Source organism: Ailuropoda melanoleuca, chromosome 8 (genome assembly GCF_002007445.2).
Source record: "Ailuropoda melanoleuca isolate Jingjing chromosome 8, ASM200744v2, whole genome shotgun sequence".
Classification (NCBI taxonomy): domain Eukaryota; kingdom Metazoa; phylum Chordata; class Mammalia; order Carnivora; family Ursidae; genus Ailuropoda; species Ailuropoda melanoleuca.
In genome coordinates this window covers 72,525,592-72,546,378 of record NC_048225.1, presented here as the reverse complement: position 1 = coordinate 72,546,378, position 20,787 = coordinate 72,525,592, and the positions used below count along the sequence as shown (strand labels likewise).

General features: G+C 38.9%; 2 protein-coding genes across 2 annotated transcripts in view; one reads left to right on the top strand and one right to left on the bottom strand.

The window, feature by feature from the left end:
• DCAF6 (DDB1 and CUL4 associated factor 6) overlaps positions 1 to 2,771 on the bottom strand; it is a 135,362-nt gene extending 132,591 nt beyond the window's left edge. Inside the window, 1 exon segment of the mRNA XM_034666687.1 lies at positions 2,394 to 2,771. Within this exon segment, the coding sequence (XP_034522578.1) occupies positions 2,394 to 2,490 (97 nt within the window). The 5' untranslated portion in view covers positions 2,491 to 2,771.
• A 605-nt stretch (positions 2,772 to 3,376) lies between these two features.
• MPC2 (mitochondrial pyruvate carrier 2) overlaps positions 3,377 to 20,787 on the top strand; it is a 24,494-nt gene continuing 7,083 nt past the window's right edge. Inside the window, exons 1-2 of the mRNA XM_002928107.4 lie at positions 3,377 to 3,666; positions 15,559 to 15,599. Coding sequence (XP_002928153.1) covers positions 3,558 to 3,666; positions 15,559 to 15,599 — 150 coding nt within the window. The 5' untranslated portion in view covers positions 3,377 to 3,557. The remainder of the gene's footprint in view (positions 3,667 to 15,558; positions 15,600 to 20,787) is intronic.

Sequence of the window (20,787 nt, the reverse complement as noted above, 5' to 3'; positions counted from 1 at the left end):
TGTGAATTATTTACTTAGCAGTAATTCATTATTAAAAATACAAATAATGGAAATAAATTGGAAAAATAACCTACAATACTATAAACAATCAAAATGTTTCAAGTCTCAAAATATTCCTTTTTAGGAATCCTTCTAAAACTCTTGAACTTGGGCTTTTTAAAAGGCTTTGGAGAAGTACTTTAAAATATTTTTAAAAAACTCATTCAGACACTACTAAAGTGGAATTTACTATTTCCTGAATGCTAAGCCAAGATTAGCACAGGGGTGTGGAAGAGTTAGATAAAGTAATGGTGTAAAGAAGGTCTAAGGCCAAGAAATTACTTCACAAGCTATTTTCAAATATTTACAAAACTACTTTTAAAGGATGCTGTTTCAAGAATATGCTAATTATAACGTATATATTATTAACACATTTAAAGCATTATTTAAGATCAAAAACTGCCCGTGTGTTTTGAAAACCTGTTAATTCAGACTTTCTACTGAAGTCAATGGACTCTTGCTCTTCAATTTCCGTTTACCCAATGTAAACTCCACTCGCATTAGGGAGTTAAAGGAGGAAGGGAAAAAAGGAAATGTGTGGTTTCATATTTTAACTATCATAGATATAGCTGAACTAAATCAACCAGAAAAAAAATTAATATTTAAACCTATATAAATCAGTACTTACACAGTCCAACTAATACAGGACCAAACAAATTTACTCCTGTAGAACACAGTATTAAAGTTGGTTTCATCAAGCTAAAATTAAGTTATTTTTCAACAAATATTAAAAGACATATTGCACATCTTTTTAGGTTAACGGTTTAAAAAATCACTTTCTACTGATGTTTAATTTTAAAACAATTAATTACCACTCCAGGTGTTTATCCTAGAACAAATGCACAAGGTCCATTTACAGAGGAAAGATTTGAGTCGACTACAGTGCTTCATACAGTTAAATACTATGCAATAGTTTAAAAGACTGAACAGGTCTATTTTTACTGGCTGAAAAGATCTCCAAGACCTAATGTAGAAAAAGCAAGTTGCAAAACAATGTTTACAATAGGACACCACATATGCACACACACACAGACACACAAAACTATAGCATTTCTGTATGTATATATGTATATGTATATGTGTGCTTGTAAAAACGCAAAGAAAAAGGTCTGAAGAAATATTCAGGAAACAACAGTGTTACCTCTAAGTGTGTGTGTGTGAAACTGGAATGGGAGGGAATCAGAGGGATTTCTGCTTCATTTTTATTAAGTCTGTACAACGAGAATGTATTCATATGTCACTTGAGACACTAAAAAACAAGAATAAGAAAAAAAATGCTTGCTCAGTTCTCCCAAATAATTTACAAACCAGAACCGTTAGATGTAAGGAGGTTTCATTTTCTTTTATCGACTTGAAGGCAAAACCAAATGCCATCAACAATACTTACCTGGCAAAAAGTGACAAAACTAGAAAGAAAAAAAAGTTTTAAATGACGTCTTGCCTTCAAATAAAAAAGAATAAAGTGTGCTGAAAAGACTGCAGAGGAAGAAACAAAAAAGACGCTTACTAAATACGTCCACTTTGAAGATACTGGACTTTTTTAGCTGGCTCAGCTTGACCCAGAATCCTCACACAATCACCTTATCCAAAACAAAAAAAAAAAAAAAAAAAAAGTGGAATACTGTTCCCTCAAGTATTGAAGGTTGTTTTTAGAAAGCTTAACTAAGAAACAGTAAATGCCAAGCGGTTTTACAGGGGTGGGAATAGGAACGTGAAACCCTACACCTCCTTAAAGCGGTCAAAACGAACTGAACAGCACAGTGGAACCGGGAAGGCGCGCGGGGGTGGGGAGAGCTCAGCTATCACTTTTAGGTTTTGGCTGGAAGCCCCAGAACAGTTTACGCGGAGCCCGTCTGGAGCGTGAAGTCCCTGAAGGTGGTCATCGCGTCGCAGCCGACACCCAAGCCCTCCGAAGACTGAAACAGGGGGCCGGGCGCGGGGGTGGGGGCTGTCAACAAAAACTTAGTCCTTCGGCGGAGCGGGGAGAGCGTTGGAGAAGAGCACAAGCGCCAACTCTGGCTCGAAACGAAGCAGCTCCGGAGGTTCGGCAAGTCTTCTCCCGAATCCCACTCCACACGCGCCCCCAACACCTTTGCTGGCCAGTAGCGTCTGCCGCCCATCCGGCCCCCCGAGGAAAACCCAGCAAGGGCGGCGGCTGGCAGCATGCAAGGGGGGCTTGGCCGTGGGAAGACACCGGTACGGGGTCCGTCGGCCAACGTCCACCCAGCACCCTAGAGTCTCCGGGGCGTCCCTGCCCAGGCGCTGTCCCACCTCCAACAGCCCCCGCGGCGCGGCCCCCTCCCCCACCTCTGGGCGGCGACCTCAGCGCCTCCACCCCCGGGGCCCCCGCTCACCCAGGTAGCGGCTCCGCAGCCGGGACGGGTCCTCCAGCCCGAGGGACCTTTTCCTCACGTCCCACAACAGGTGTGGGCAGGAGCCACCCCGAGACATGGCTCTGCCGGGCCGGGGTAGGAGGGGAGACCACCGCGTGGGGGAGGGGAAGAGGGGGAGGGGACACGCAGATCAACACCCGAGCCGCACCGGCACCATCCGCGCACCGGGCCTCGCGGGAGTAGCGAGTTAGATGGCGGCGGCAGCGCTCTCGCCCCCGAAGCCCGGCCGCGCCCGGGCCGGAGCTCGCCTCATACTCTCCTTCTCAGACTACCCAGAACATCCAGAGATCAGCAACAGTCCCCTCCCTCGGCCCCCCTCCAACAGGAGGAGGAGGCGGAGGCGGCCGCGACTCCTCCCTCTCCTCGTTCTCGACGCCCTCCCCTCCAAGCCTTTCTCGCGAGATGACGACCACCCCCGGGACTGAGGCCCTTGTACGCTCCGGCTGCCCTCACCCGATAAAAGTGGTTTCGGGACACTGTAGCTAAATCCTTGATTCTGTATGGGTAAATGAGAAATAGAGAAGAAGCTGAGATATGAAGTCTCTCAGTCACGACTCTCATTCCAAAGGAAGCAAGAGCGTTGTACGGCGTCATCTTTAGTTGGGGCACTGAAGACCCAAAATGCCCATTTTAGCTACGGGCTATCTTAAAGCGAAAGGGGATCAGAACCGGTGCAGCTTCACTTTCCCTTCTCCAACATGGCCTCGAGGGCAGGAAGGAGAAATTGGAGGTTCGCGCTGGACCCCGCCCGCACCGCAGGGCGGGCCAATCACCGTGGGTCGCTCCGTTTGCGCAGGCGCGCTGCCGCTAGGGCGGGGTTGGCTTGCTGAGGCAGTCTTTCAGGCACCTGTTGCCATGACTCCTCCTCCCTCTAGGAGGCTGGAGGGAAGGAGGCGTACACGGGGCGGGCCGTCGCAGAGCCTCCGCCCCCTCAATCTTTTCTGGGCCCCCGCCACCCGGTGGTTCGTACCCGGGCAGCCTGAGCCGCGGGAAGGGCACCCTAGGGGAGAGGAGGACGCGAGGCACTGTGGCAGGAGAAAGTGACGAGTGCCCTTCGTTGTCATCCAGGGAGGAGCACGCGGCCACTCTCCCACTCGACCGCCCACGACCAACTCGTCCGCAGAGATGTCAGCTGCTGGCGCCCGGGGCCTTCGGGCCACCTACCACCGGGTCCTCGATAAAGTGGAGCTCCTGCTGCCGGAGAAATTGAGGCCGCTGTACAACCACCCGGCAGGTAATAGACCCAGAATAGCTCTCACCGAGACCTTCCCTCCCTCTCCCTCGAAAATAGACCTTTAGAGGCCACGGACAACTCTGCCGCTGGAGGCATCACCCACAGCCCGAACACCTTCCCTGCAAGTGAATCCGTCCCACTTTCCCATCCAACCTGCTTATCACTTTACCTCGTTCGACATCTCTCATAAACCTGTGATTCCCGAGTGAGCGCCCTTCGCGACCTTCGTTGCACCCCATCCCTTAGGCACGACCCAAACCCGGACCGGGCCTCTTGCTTTGATCTTTCTCCCGTTCTGCCGCCCCCGATCGGTCTGTGCCCCCACGAAATTCTCCTTCTCTCCTCTTTCCCTCCGCGAGTAGTGGTATATTGATCCACGCAGAGCAGAGCCGTTCAATCGCACCGCAAGGTTTGGAGTAAAGGTCACACTTCCTTCAGCTCCAGCTGGCAGAGGCCTGCAGATGCGTTTCCCGGGTTTCAGAGTCGGTGTCATACCTCGTCCCATAGGTCCAGTTTGTTTAAGGCTGAAATTACTGAGCTGACTTTCCGTAGACTTTTTCATGCGGACAGACGCGGATTTAATTCTGCTCTACCTCTTAACTATATAGGTGTGACCTTGGGCGAAATCCTAAATATTTTAGTTTCTGTAAAATCTGCTTAATGTGAAAGTTAAAGATAACATATGTGTCTGATTCTTCATAAATGCCTAGCAAATGTTAGCTCGCATTTGTCCTGTTGGAAAACAGTGTTCTTGTGGTTGAAAAAAAATAGTTCTCTAAGAAATTGGAAGATCCCAATCTTTCCAACTCTTTAAGATTTAGTTTTGTTGCCTGTTCTGTAAAATAGGCTGCAATAATATTTGGCTGGGAACTAAAACCGGAGGTATCGAGGTCTCTTTCAAGCCTAAGATTTAGCTGAGAAAATGTGTTATAAATTGAAATATTGAAGTGCAACCCAAAAGTGACCTTTTTTTTCCTACATAGTTAAATCTCTCTCTGCAGTTAGCGTCATTAGGAAAGTTGTCTTTTCTCCACATATTTGACTGGGAAGCAGTTCTCTGGAGTCTGATCAGATGGTTACGGACTGTTGATTTCCAGTTTGATGATGGGGTGAATAGTATAGTAATATTATACTAAAGTATAACATTTATACTTCACCCATTATAAAACTGGTACCCATTATAAAATTTGAAGGAGAGTTTAAGGAGAGTTCTTTAAGAAGCTTAGTTTATTTGCTTTTTAGTTTTTTAACACTCAATTTTTTTGAACTGTGCTGTATTTTGTGACAAAGATTTTCAGGAGGGAGGGTTGAGCAATGCTTCTGTGGTAATCTGGGTTTTAGAGTCAACTGAATTCTATGGAGTCAACTTCGACCCTCTTAAGCTTTGTATTTGGGCTGTAGGATAAGGGCAGGGTAAGGAGGAGCAATTTTAAACTACTTTAATACAGAAGCAAAAGGTAGTTTTACAGTGATCTTTTCCAGGGCCTTAGCTTTAACCACTTACAATTATTGCTTTAGTCACCTTTCAGAAGCAAGAGGAATTACCTTTCATTTGTAGACAGTGCATTTCATCTGGATATTCTTGGATTAGTTCCGTTATTATAACCCCATTTTCAGTATAGGGGAAGGAGAATTAGGCTCTGAAGCCAGACAGAGATAGGTTTAAATCTTAGCTGTGTGACCTTGACCTTAAAGACCCCAGGCCTTATTTTTCTGATCTATAAAATGGGGATAATAATTATCATCATTTAAGTATTGTTGTGAAAATTAAATGATATAATGGCTTTAAAACATTTAGCAGAGTGTTTGCACTTAGACTCAAAAATGTTAGTTCCCTTCCATCTAAGCTTTTAACAAGTATACATAGTAAGAATATCTATCATTGCAAAAGTATTTGTGATTAAAAAGTTGTAGGCACACCAACGGAGAAATGGAGAAGCATGAAAAACATAACTCTTGATTAATTGGTATTGAATAAAATCTGAGGAAACACTGATGATTGCTCCAAGAGTCATCAGAGTGACTATGTAAGGTTTTTGTGTACTATTTTGCGTAATAGTATGTTATTGAATCCTCATTTAAACCTTAGACTACATTCACATACTGGAGGTTTTTACAATGATATACAAGGCTAGGATATTAACAGTTGGATATCATACACTGCAAATTCTAAATATCTGAGATTTAATTTTATCACTGGCAGAATGTCCAGTCAGGAAACAAGAATATGTCTTTATACAGATATATGCTAGAGTTACAGTACTGTTATATATTATTATATCATAATGATATATATTATAGTTAGACCTGCGGCCTTCATCATTCACGTACGTATGTGTTGTTCCTGGCACATTGTGATCTACCTCTATAGAATAAGAATAGAGTTCTAACCAAATGTGTGTCCTAGCAAGTTCAAGTGTCATAAGGTATGTCACTCTCTACCACCACTCCTGACTGTAACCGTGACTCTGCACTAACCAGCTGCATAGCTCTATTCCAGGTTTTTGTCAGAGAAATAACCTTGAAGTCATGTTGCCCTGTGTTTGCTTAAAAGCTTAGTTGGAGGGGGGGACATCATTAGTGAAAGAGTGTCATTCCTTTGTATTTATGAGTCCCAAAAGGGGTGAATTGTCCCAAAGTATACACGAAATGAAACATTGGAATGTAGGAAGAAAACCATACAGTTTCTATTAATGCTTACTATTATTTTATCTTTTTAAATTTTCTATTCTGTACGTATGTTATAATATAAAAATAAATTAGTCTAGTTATATATATACTTAATGTCGAACACAATTGACTTCTGTGGAGTCAACATATGTACATGTATGTAAGTTATATATAGTTTATAAATGTATACAATATATATGTAGGGGATGTATGCTCAAAAAAAGGGTTTTTAATGACAGGGCCCAATGTTCAAAAGTAGTTAGGAGACTAGGATTCTGAAGAATCCAAAAACTATCCTAGAAAGTGGTCTAAAGGTATAAACTTATAAAATAAGTAAGTTTGGGGGATATAACGTACAACGTGGTGACTGTAGTTAATACTGTGTAATATATTTGAAAGCTGCTAAGAGAGTAGATCTTAAAAGTTCTTAGGACAAAAAATGAGCTAAGTGAGGCAATGGATGTTAACTGAACTTATTATGGTAATACTTTTGCAGTATAAATATATATCAAGTCATTTATGTTGTACATTTGAAACCAATACAGTCTTAAGTGCCGATTATATCTCAATAAAACTGAGGGAAATAAAATAATAACAAATAATAAAAATAAATAAAAACTATCCTTCGACTTAGCCCAGAAAAACAGGTTTCTGAACCATACATATCATTTTATGAACCTCACCATAGCTTTGCTTTTCTTGAGTTATATTTTGGCTTACGTGGAAGAACTTTTGAAAAAATAGTTCTGTGAAATCTGTTGTGGTGCTTAGTGTCCTGTTGCTGAGAATATAATTCTCTGCATTACATGGTATTCTCCCTGTGAAGGCTCACTGGAGAAGTTACTGTAAGATCTCAGTAATATTTGCATTTCTCCTATGTAAGATAATTTTTTCCTTTATAGCTTACATAGCTAAAGAATATGTTTTAAAATAAAAACAGGGGCACCTGAGTGGCTCAGTTAGTTAAGTGTGTGACTCTTGATTTTGGCTTAGGTCATGATCTCAGGGTAGTGAGATTGAGCCCGGCATCCAGCTCCACACTGAGCACGGACTCCACTTGAGATTTTCTCCCTCTGCCCCTCCCCCCACTGGAGCGCACGCACATACACACACACACTCTCTCTCTCTCTCTCTCTGTCAAATAAATAAAATCTTTAAAAATAAAATAAAAACATAATAAACAGACCCATATTAGCTGTGTTCATAAGGGAATATCTTTATCATGAAAATTCAAAGTTAATTACTAAGGGAAGTTGTGTTATACTAGACAGTCTAAGCAATTTAGTTCAGAGTATATATTGTTTTATTATATGTAAATAAAGCCAGATGTAGATCCAATAAATAGTGTAAATGCCCACATGGTTACAAATTAACATAGTTCCTTAACATTTCTTTTAGTTTCTTTTCTTGCTTCAGAGATTGTTTGAAGAATTTTAATCCCAGTCTAGAATAGATACATAGATATTTAGATATCTGGATTATATTATATATCATATCTAATATATATTATGTTTATATATGCTAAATATATGGATATACACATATCATTTTTTTACAGTAATAACCTCTGTTACCCTTAAAATTAAAGAATGAGAACCAAAATAGAAAGTTGGGATTTCACATACAACTGTGAGGTATTGATGAAAAGTAGGATATCTCTAAACCAGTAGCTACCAAGAAAGTTGAGTTATTCAATATTTATTGAGGGCCTACTGAATATCAGGTATTGTTCTGGCACTTGGGATATGTTAGTGAATAAAATAAAAATGCCTACTCACAGAGATTTTATATTCTTTTTTTTTTTTTAAGATTTTATTTATTTGTCTGACAGAGAGAGAGAGAGCCAGTGAGAGAGGGAACACAGGCAGGGGGAGTGGGAGAGGAAGAAGCAGGCTCCCAGTGGAGGAGCCTGATGCGGGGCTCCATCCCAGGACCTGGGATCAGGCCCTGAGCAAAAGGCAGGTGCATAAGGACTGAGCCACCCAGGCGCCCTGAGATTTTATATTCTCAGAAGAGATTATAAAACGAATATAGTCCAGCTGTAGTTGTTCGTTTGACACTTAGTATAACTTTTGTCCACTAACCTGATTTTAAACTAATTTTAAGAAATTAAGACTATCCTTCACCTAGTTTGATTCAACAGATATACCAAAGGAGAAGCAAGACCTAAGGAAAGCTATAAATAATTTGACATTTCCAAGTCATGCAAGAATATTAATTTTGGTTATAAGAAGGTATGAAATGTTTAAAGTATGATAGGACATAGTAGAAAGAAGAGGTGGATCAAAGAGATCTCCTTGCTCTATCTGGAACTACCTGAGATAAAACAGATTACTTAAGATCTAGGTGCCTTTTCTTCTTCATCTGTTAAAATAAGGGAGCTTGGATTTTCTTTAAGGTCCCTTTTCAGCTATAATAATCTACAGTTTGGTCTTCTTGCTAGAGCTCGTCTTAGTTTCAGAGCTTTCAAGAAACTCAGATTTCATTGAGGAAAACTATGTGATTATTGTTAAGTTAGGATTTGGGGATCTTAGTTTTTAATCCTTGCTGTGCTATGTATTTTACGTAGGCAGTTCCATGTCTCTGGGCCTCATTTACCTGATTTCTAAGACGAGTGCCTGAACGAGGTGGTTTCAACTATCTTTCTAAATCTAAAAGTCATTGATTCTTTGTAACCGAACAAATAATGTAAATTTAAAATGTATCAACCCTAAAATGCCTATTAGCTATTTTGGCTAGTTGTTTCACCTGTTATTTTACTTTGGCATTTGTACCAAAGCCTGTTTTCAATCGACATTTTAAGAATCATCATATACCCTTGATATTCTGGGTGCTGAGTGATGGCTGTTTCCAAGGCCTTTCAAAAGATACAAAGATTACGTGATTCTAAAATGGTAGTCTAGTCACGTTCTTAGTGTGAAGTCAGAACTAGTTCTAGTACAAATAAAAGTGAGTAACTTTTGACAGTCCATATCTATGTCAGGGAATAACATTTACAAATTCTAAGGATTTGTAAGTGTTTCTCACATGGTAGCGAAGAGGGGATTGCTTGGTATCCGGAGCTTAGAAGAATGTTGAGGAACGTTGAAAAGCAGCAAACCGTAGAGAAATGGTCTGAAAGGGACAGGAAGAGATAGTGAAAAGCATTAAATGAGAAACTTTTCACATTGGCACATAGTGAGTATCTCAACTCAATATTTGTATGTGTGCATATTTGCATGTGTGTAAAGTTATTCTGTTCCAAGAAGGAAGTCTCTCCTCTGTACCTGAATTCATACATCTAAATTTACTTGATTTTTTTTACTCTTAAGGTAGAAAATGAATAGTAAGGTAAAATGGAAAAGTGAACTAAAATAAGTTTTCTTTAAAATGTTTTGTTAGTCCGTTGTATGATGACAGGTATTGCTAAACTACTGTTTTCCTTTTCTTAACAATGAAGAAAACACTATTTGTTTGCATATATAGACATCCAACTCTGATTATTTGTGTCACTTGTCAGCATCCTCTGATATCTCAGAAATATTAGAAATTTAGAATGTCTTATAATAGGGGCACCTGGGTGGCTCAGTCAGTTAAGCAACTGCCTTCGGTTCAGGTCACGATCCCAGGGATTGAGCCCCATATCGGGCTTCCTGCTCAGTGGAGAGCCTGCTTCTCCCTCTCCCTCTGCCTGCCTCTCTGCCTACTTGTGCTGTCAAATAAATAAATAAAATCTTTAAAAAAAATGTTTTGTAATACATATTTGCTAATGATATTTTTAAATTTAGTGCTTAGCTGTTGTTAAAATAACTGAAGGTTTGTTTTATAGTTTAAAATTATTCACTAACTAAAATATTCATACCTCTCTTGATCCAGGTTCTAGCAACCATAATTACATGTTTGAAGTTTTTTTGTTTGGTTTGGTTGTGAGCGAGAGGGACGGGTACTATTTTAAAACTATCATCTGGCTTGGGGCAGTTGAGTGAATTAGTTACCAAGCAAACACTGAAAAGCTCTACTGTTCATTAACTCTGAAGGATCAAATATTGAAGCTCATAAAGAAGCCAGAACCTAGAGGCATTGTTCAGGAAACAATTTTGAAGGTGGCAGAGGAGGAAGCATCAGTTTTGAAATAGGAAGAGAGGAGTTGGCTGAGAAGTTCAAAGCCAGAGACCAAAACAATGTGCTGACTTACCCTTGAGTGATGAAGCCAAGCCTCCTGCAGGGATTAAAAAGTAAACTTAGTAATTGATATTGCATATGACTCAGAGACTTCGTATATGGAGAAGAGAAATAAGCTGTGCTGTGCTGTGATAGGAATCTCAGAAACTCAAGCTAAATAAAATAACTAGAGAGTTTGAAAAGATTGACTTACGGGATCCGTGCATTATGGCATCAGACTCTACGGGAAGAATTTTCAGGAGCCAGATAGGGGGAGTGTCATGGTCTAAGAGTAGAGTAACTAATGAGTGAAAATCTGGTACAGCCCTGATGTAAAGGGAACTTGATGTCCCTGGAGAGGAGTAAATAGCAGATTCTACCCTTGATGAAACAGTATCAAGGCATATCTGGTCAGACTTATAATTTGAATATCTTTGATTAACACCTGTCCTGGACATGGTTAATCCAATTCAGTTCTCTTCACCAATGTTATTTGTTGAGGAAATCTAAGAAATAGGCCTTGTCTTCACCTTATCTAGTTAAAGTGACGGATGCATAAATAAATCATTTTAGTTGTTAAGTGCAGAAAACAATAGAGCAGTATAAGGGCTGCTTTGGGGGTTCAGAGAAGGAGGATTTACTGTAACCTGGAGATGTTAAAGAAGGTTTCCTTGAGGAGATGAAATCTAAGGTAAGTTTTCAAAAGATGTTAGGAGTTAGCCAGATGAAGGCAAGGCAGAATATTGGGATATTCTAAGCATAAACTAAGGTTTAGAGTCATTAAACACCATGAAACTAGTTGTATGCTTGCCCAGCTTGTCAGCCCACGTAGACCAGGGTTTTTTACCCTCTGTTGACATTTGGGGGCTAGGTGATTATTTGTTAAGGGAGGCTGTTTATCAGCCTGCCTGGCCTCTACCTAGCGGGCATCAGTAAGAGCCGCAGCGCCACCACTGCAGTTGTGACAACTAAAAATGTTTCCAGACATTGCTAAATTTCCTGTGGGGGGGCAAAATCACCTCTGGTTGAGAACCAGTGACCTGGGCTAAAATTTAATTAAATTAGGATTAGAAATTTATATTCTAGGGACTCCTGAGTGGCTCAGTCGTTAAGCATCTGCCTTTGGCTCAGAGCGTGATCCCAGGGTTCTGGGATCGAGCCCCATATCGGGCTCCTCTGCTGGGAGTCTGCTTCTTCCTCTCCCACTCCCCCTGCTTGTGTTCCCCCTCTTGCTGGCTGTCTCTGTCAAATAAAGAAATCTTTTTAAAAAAAATTTATATTCTGAAACTCAATGCAGTCATGTTTTCTTTTCTATTTCTTTAGTTCATTAAAATTTCTTTTGAAATTCCAACCTCGTCTTAACCAAAGAAAGAAAGTTGTTTCCATATCTTGTTCAAAATACAGAGGAGGAGATCATTATGTGGCTAGAGTTTTGGGTGTAAGGGTAGCTGTGATCAGAACTGTACAATGGTTAGGGAACTAGATAAAAGATAAGTACCATAACCCAGAAATTAAATATATAGAGAATTTTTACTCAGTTATAAGAATGTCAAAATTTAGAACTCCTCAATAGCTTTAATTCTCCCAGCAGCCGTTTCAGCACTGTGTCCAGATTTGCATTACAACTTAAAATACTGGAAAATTTGAAAGTACATAGGAAAACATGAAAATGACTAGCTCACGTGTATGTGAGAAAATGAAGTTTAACGTTAAAATTATTCTGGCCCACAAGGAAAGAGAGACTGTGCCATGATCGTCTAGAGTTTGAAGAATTATTAGTCTAACGATAGTTTCCAGGTCCTTTGAAGATTGAGAAAATAAGACTTAGATTGCAGAATAACTTTAGGATTAGGTTTAAATATTCTAGAAAATCAGCAAACTTACTTAAAAACTCTTTAAAGTATAAACAGACTTTTCAATATTTTAAGTGTCAGACTGATTAAAAAAACTTCTGTTTTTAAAGAATATTTCAATTGTTTGCATATGTATATACACACTCATGCTTATATAGTTGTAAACATATTTATATGTCAGAGTTAGAGTCTAAACACCAGGTAATATAAACTGCTTCCAACTCTATTAGCTAACTCTTCTTTTTATTCAACATCTATTAGGTAGGGCTACAACTATGAATACCATTTAGCCACTAGCTTCAAGGAGGTCATAATTTTGATAGGTAAGTAGATATACTACTAACTGTAGTAGAGTATTTAAAGAACACTGTGATAGATTTTTAAATCTCTCTGTATTAAAATCACATTTAATTAATGAATTTAATAGCTGTAAGAACAATGTGAATTAGTTTGAGAGGGGTAAAAAAAATCAACGACTGTGTTAAATTATGGAAGATAGTCCAAAGTGTGTAACATTGCCATCACTTAATAATGCTAAAGGCAAGCAATAGTTTATACTATTCGTGTGACACTTTTGTAGAACTCCTTAATAAGCAAAAGTTATAGAGAAAGCAGATGCCATTTTATATTTTTCAAATTTCTCTCCTTAGTATTATTAGCCAATTACTTTTTTTTTTAAAGATTTTTTTTTTTTTAAGTAATCTCTACACCCAACATGGGGCTCAAACTTACAACCCTGAGATCAAGAGTCGAATGCTCTACCGACTGAATCAGCCCGGCATCCCAAACCAACTACTTTTGATAGTAATTCCCCCAAAATGCAACCCAAAAAAAGGAGTGTTACCATTGAGCTCATTTTTAGAGATGATGGTATTACATGTGTATGAAACTAGTGCAACTTTGAGAAAAGCACATTAGAATTAAGTGTTCCTAAAATGTTGGCTTCCAGGTGTGACTTTACTTAAACGGCATTCTTGTGCTTAGTTAATAAAAGCCAACGCTGTATTTTATTTTCCAATATATCCCCAGTGCTAGGTGCACTGTAAAGCATGCAGTAATTATTATGGGTGAATGAATGAATGGTCTTATCTGCAACAAATTAAACCCAGAACTACAACTAGGTTTTAACTTATTAAATCATTGCCTTTTCAACTTCACTATCTTTCTTTTGTTTTGTTTCTAAATAATAAGTTTAAGTCAGTTTTATCTTTTACATGTCATGTATACATATAGGAACAAAAATACTCATCATTAATGACAGTGAACACTTGCTCACCTACTAGGGGAAAAATGCATCTTTACCTGCTGGTGCTATTGAAAAATATTCATTGGGAGTAGATGAAGAGAAGTAAAATGTGTTATACTTAGATAATGATGCCATTTTGGATGTGATTTTGGTGATCCATAAAAACGAAGATTTATTCCTACAAAGCAAAGTAGAATACTAAGGCAGCAGTAATAGTCATGAATATAATAGGATTTTAAAACTTCTAAATTTGCTAGTAAATCACTGTTTTCTATATCAAGTTGTTTAATTTGTGTGTTAAGAAATAAATGTATTTGTTGGGGCACCTGGGTGGCACAGCCGTTAAGCGTCTGCCTTCGGCTCAGGGCGTGATCCCGGCGTTATGGGATCGAGCCCCACATCAGGCTCTTCCGCTGTGAGCCTGCTTCGTCCTCTCCCACTCCCCCTGATTGTGTTCCCTCTCTCTCCCTGGCTGTCTTTCTCTCTGTCGAATAAATAAATAAATAAATCTTAAAAAAAAAAAAAGAAAGAAATGTATTTGTTGATCCAGTGTGTGAGAGCATACTCATCATATTAAGTACTCTGATCTATATTGGATTTAGCATGCTTAGTTATATTTTAAATTATCATGGACCAAAGTCTGTTTCTTTCCTGCCCCTGTAGCCTCGGGAAGGTTAAATGAGATACGTCATTTGGAAGAGTTCAGAGTGGGCAGTTACGTACAGAGCTAGAAGGCTTAGGTTCCAGGCACCGTTCTGCTGCTTCCTGGCTGCCCTCATGGCCTAGGTCATGGGTCTGCTCTGAGCCTCCTGGTAACATGAAGGATTTGGTTAGATGAACTCTGAGTTTCCTTCCAGCTCTGAAACATTACATTTCTTAAATTCTACATTATCTAAGAAACCAGATTTGTTTTCAGTGCTACCAACATTTACTTAACATTTTGCAAAAGGCCAGTGGATACCAGGATAACTAAAATTAACAACCCTGCTGTACAGAGCTTAGAGATCTTAAGTCTTTCCCCTTTCTCATGTGAACCTTAAAGTTAGGTTCGTTAATTTTTCACTAAAGAGGCACCTGGGTGGCTCAGTCGGTTAAGCATCTGACTCAGGTCATGACCTCAGGTTCCCCGGATGGAGCCCCTATGTGGGCTCCCTACTCAGTGGGGAGCCTGTTTCTCCCTCTCCCTCTGCCGCCTCCACCCCATGTTCTATCTCTGTCTCTCAAATAAATAAATAAAATCTTAAAAAAAAATTTTTTTACTAGAATATATAGACTTTTTATAAGAGCTTTTACTGTCATACATAGGGCAACATGTCATTTATAATAAATGTTAATAGAATTAGTGAATATCTTATAGTTACCGAGGCTCATATCAATAATCTCTATATCTCTAATTTCTCCAACTCGGAGGTTATCCTTGAGTGAACTAACATTAAGGTTTCATGTTCAAGACAAAGCTTTGGGAATGGTTTTCAGACTATCTCCGTTATACTTTTGATAATTTTTAACAGGTCACAAAAATACAAGTAATTGACAAGGCAGTCAAAACAACTTGTATGTAAGGTTGACACTGTAGTGACTTTCTAAATGTTAACAAATACACAGAATGCAGAAAGGGTAGTACAAATGATTAGAAATAGATTGCTAAATTTTGGGGATTTTGAAATGTGGTGATGGCTGTTAAAAGACATGTATAACTGTAAGAGACTTAGAGAACAAACTGAGGGTTGCTGGTGGGAGGTGAGTGGGGGATGGGTTAGGTGGGGGATGGGTATTAAGGAGGGCACTTGTTATGATGTGCACTGAGTGTTGTATGTAAGTGATGAATCACTGAATTCTACTCCTGAAAGCAAAATTGCAATGCATGTTAACTAACTAGAATTTTTTTAACTAACTAGAATTTAAATAAATAATTTGAAAAAAAAATAAAAAGACATATAAAACAGTTGGTTTGTTTTTAAATTTTTCTTTTTTTCCCCCCAGGTCCCAAAACAGTTTTTTTCTGGGCTCCAATTATGAAATGGGTAAGTCTTGAGTTTTTGCAGAAGCTACTGAAAAAAATATTCTTTAAAAGGACCTTATTAATTTGAAGTCATTTTTATGAAAGATGTACTTTTTAAATATTCATGGCTGGAGATGATTTCATTCAAATAATCTCAGATGTGTCATTTTTACTGCATAAAGCACAGTACCTGCTTAATTTGTTCTGAATCCCTTAGATAGAAGGCCTTCTGGGAACATAATTGTTATCAAAAAGCCTGGGTGGCTCAGTTGACGAAGCGTTTGCCTTCAGCTCAGGTCATGATCTCAGTCCTGGGATCAAGCCCATGTTGGGCTCCCTGCTCACTGGGGAGTCTGCTTCTCCCTCTCCTTCTACAGCCCCCCATGCTCTCTATCTGTCTCAAATAAATCAATAAAATCTTTTAAAAAAATGTTTAAAAGCCTGTTAATTGTGGGCCCTTGGAACTGAAACTTCGTTCTAAGATTTTATGACTAAGTCAAACATTAAACTGATTAGAACCCCCCCAGATTAACTTTTATTATTAATTTAGTATGTGAACTGAAGATACCAACACCAAGATACAGGCAAGGAAGTTAGTCTCAAAAAACAGAAAAGATTATCCAAGGGTATGTATTAACATTTGGTAAATGGTAAAGTCTTAGGACTTCTTGACTCCAAGTCCAATGCTGACTCCAGGACCTTAGGCCAAGAGTTTCCGTTCCTGAAGTTCTCATTTAGCTGAAAAGAGGTAGTTGTGGAAACAATAAAACAAGTCATTGATTTTATATTGTAAGGGCCAGTTTTGGCCTATAGCAGTGTTCTCAAAGTGTCATCCGTAGACCTACTGCATTGGCATTGCCCACGAACTTGTTAGAAATGCAGATTTTTGCACTCCATCTCTGGTTTACTGAATCTGAAACTCTGGGGATGGAGCCCAGTTATTTGTGTTCTAATAAGCCCTCCAGGTGATTTTGATGCCTTCTAAAATTTGGAAAGTACTGGTCTGTAGGCTTTTTTATTTTTTAATTGTAGTCAACTACACATAAAATGTACCATCTTAATCATTTTTTTAGTGTAAAGTACATTCACATCATTGTGCAGCCAATCTCCAGAGCTCCTTTTATCCTGCAGAACTAAAACTGTACCAGTTAAACAACTCCTCATTCCCCTCCCCCAGCCTTTGGCAACCACCATTCTACTTTCTGTCTCTATGGATTTTACTACTCGAGGTATCCCAAATAAGTGGAATCGTATAGGATTTGTCTATTTTTGCTTGGCTAACTTAGCACAGTGTCCTCTGGGTTTATCCATGTTGTAACGTCGAATTTTCCTTTTCTTTTAAAAGTATGAATAGTATCCCATTGTATAGATACCACATTTTGCATATCCATTCATTTGTTGATGGACACTTGAGTTGCTTCCACCTTTCGGCCGTTGTGAATAATGCTTCTGGGAGCAAGGGCATAAATCTATTCCAGTCCCTGCTTCCTAGTCTTTGAGGTTTAAAACTAGAGGTGGAATTGTTCAATCAATATTACTTTGAGCAGCTGCACTATTTTACATTCCCACCAGCAATTCACAAGGATTCCAGTTTCTCCACATCACCTGCCAACACTTGTTACTTTTGTTGTTGTTGTTTTAGAATAGCCTCTTAATGGGTGTGCAGCAGTAGCTCATTGTGGTTTTGATTTGCATTTTCTAATATGATTAGTTATGCTGAGAATCTTTTCATGTGCTTATTGACCATTTGTATATCTTTGGAGAAATGTCTGTTCGAGCCTTTTGTCCACTTTTTAATTGAGTTGTCTTTTTGTTGTTGAGGTGTAGACTATTTTAATTTTCATAAATGTACTGCTTTAAATTGTCAGAACAATTTCAGAAACACAGTTGTAAAATCTAAGTAGTTGAGAATGTTAGAATTGGCTATCCCTCAATCTTATGACCTTAGGCAAGTTAAATCTGCCGTTTTTTTCCCCTTAAGTAAGATGACTAGAGTAGATTAGTGGTTGGGAGCTACATTTTAAGGAGAACTAGGGAGCGGTTCTTTTTATTATTATTATTTATATCGTTAAAAATCAAAATTCAAGCAAGTAAATTTGATCAATGGGACAGCGTCCCATTTCGCAAGTTGAGGGGAGCTCCCAAGGGCCACAGAAAGAGAGTTTTTCAAGGCAGGACAAGGAAGTCATAAACTTTTAGAAAAAAGGATTATTTCCAGGTGAGGTCACCTTCATTTGGAGACAAAAGAAAGGATCTTAGTAGGTGAAATATCTCCTCTTTCTATGGGGGATGGGGAGCGGACCCAGGTGACAGATTACCTCATTGGTGCTGACCAGAAAATTCCTAACTGACTGGTTAAGGACTCCATTTCTGGGGGAGGTTGCAAGTGCAGTTACATTCGCTGTTGGTGACTTGGCCTAAGTGACACCACTTTGGGCCTGTGGTTTTCTTTTTAACAATATATTGAGAAAAGGTCCCATCAGTTAAAACAAAAAGAAGTTTCAGCGTATCCTGTTAAATGGTTCTGCTCACTCTGAGCATTGAAAACTAGCTGTAGTTCGGTCTGACAGTACTGTGTCAGGTCAGACCTCTATTTGGCGCTGTTTCTTACACAGACACACGTTTGTTTTCCTGTTTTGCATCTTTTACAATCTTTACCACTGTGTATATTCACAAACAGCAAAGGAAAGGGAAGATGCAGGATGTTACCAGAAAATGCAGCTGCTTGCTATTCACAAGGCCAAAAGCAAAACACGAAAAATAGGTAGCCATGTTCAGAACTACTACGGAGTTTATTGGCGTAGGGGGAGATAATACTGCTTTTTATCACCCTTGTCTTTAAAGCCCTGTCTTTAAAGTCTTTTCAAACTATTTGCCAGTCACCGAAGTTGTAAATAACGGTGCCTTAACTTCATGTGCTTCCCTGGCACTTCATTCTGATTTTTTCTTGACTTGGTAAGTAATTAGTAAGTAGTTTACACTCACTTTCTTTTACTAAAGACAAGAATTATATACATTTGATTTTTGTCTTTGTTGCCCTATTACCGAATGAGAGTCATCTATGTAATTGGACACTAAATTCTATCATTCCATTGTAATCCTGCATTTATTCTCAGGAGTGTGAATTATAGTCGTCTTTTTTTTTTTTTTTTAGTGTTTAAAATGTGTTGTCTGTTTATTAATTTAATTAAAATGCAGATCAAAGGAAATATAAACATTCAAAACTAGTGTGATTTTTTAAAAAAACAGTGGAAAGTATGTTTTTATTTTCTTCCTCTTCTCTATATCAGTTGCTGCCCCAGGGCACATATAGTAATTATATGTCTATAAAGGTATAATTGATTGCTTAACTATTATTTCTAGCACCGTTATTAAAAGAGTAAGAATTTTACTCTTGGGGCGCTTGGGTAGCGCAGTCGTTGGGCGTCTGCCTTTGGCTTGGGGTGTGATCCCAGCGTTCTGGGATCGAGTGCCGCATCGGACGCCTCTGCTGGGAGCCTGCTTCTTCCTCTCCCACTCCCTCTGCTTGTGTTCCCTCTCTTACTGGCTGTCTTTCTGTCAAATAAATAAATAAAATCTTTAAAAAAATAAAGAATTATCTACTCTATAACAAATTTGGGGGTTCTCTTTGACCTCAGATTTGTCACAACTTAGATGTTTACTGATTTTATCAATACTTTGGTGTTTCTTTGATCTGGTCCACCAGTTTTTTGAAACATCGACTGTATGACATTCTCATAAGTGAGTATCTGTCTCCTTTAAAACCATCTATTTTAAGTTCATGTTGAAATCATGCATAGTCTTCTGATGACAGCATAGCAGTAGAAACTGTGCCTTGTTCTCTGGTGAGGAAACTTCTTTTGTTATGTATTTACTTTATGTACATGTTATTCCAAACCATTTGATAATAATTCATGTATGTACATATTATTCCAAACCATTTGATAATAATTCAGCTATGATAGTTTATCCATAACACATAATAGTTGCTGCCCCAGGGCACATATGTTCTATATTAAGAATTTCAGACTACACTTGTTCAGACATTTAACTGGAGTGGAGTCCTTAGCCACTTTTGTTGAAACCAAATAGTCATTGAGATCAAAGTGGATAATCCTAAAAAACAATACTCATATACTTTAAGTATTGTATTTTAACTTAATATATATTTATTTGCCAATCATCTGTAAGGCTAAAGCTTTTATTTGTGTATGGATCCATCTATTTTGAGTTCCACATTTTCTACTTCAGATGCATTATACTCTAGTGCATCCTGTATAATTTCCACTTTAGGGGTGCTTGGCTGGCTTAGTTAGTGGAGCATGCCCCGTATTGGGCTCCCTGCTCAGTGGGGCAGCCTGCTTCTCTCTCCCTTGGTCGTCCCCTCCCCCGCCCCCACCCCCACCCGGCTTGTGCTCTCTCTCAAATAAATAAAATCTTTAAAAAAAAAATCACAGTCCTGGGCTTCAGACAATTTGAAAAACATATTTTTAACAGGGAGCTAACTTGAGTCTACTGGGTGCCAAACTGTATTAGGTTATTTGATACATGATCTTGTATTTGATCTTCACCAAAAAAAAATCTGAGAAGTAAATATTATTACCATCTTCCAGATAAAGGTACTGAGGTTGGAAGAGCTAGATGACTGAACATACTGTCATGGTAAATGACACATCAGGATGTGAAAGCCCACATCTGTTTAACTTCACAGCCTATTAAGTGTTCTTAAACACTTAGATGACCACCTTTAAAATAGTTACTGTGGATCTAACTAGTAGTCTCTGCGTATGTTAATGAGTATTTTACATAATCTTATTATTTACTCTAAACATTCTCTGAATAGAATGTATATAGTTCTATTTGAATAAAGTTCATAATAAAGATGAAAAGGAACACAGACCATCTGCCTCCTATGCTGAGGCTAGTAATCGTGGAAAAGATAAAGAACAGTATGCCTTTTTCTCTGTTGCCCTACAGACATAAGCTCCTATTTGTTTGTATTCATAATATTTTGCAGACACTGTGCTAAATACTTTTAAGACATTATCTCATTTAATCATACATCACTTTTGCAGGGGTAGCTATTAATATTCTCATTTTACACATGAGGAATTTAAGGCGAGTGTTATGTAATCTGACTAAAGTCACACAGCTAGTAAATGACAGAGATTAGCTTTGGTGAGATTTTCTTTTTTCTTTTTTTTTTTTTT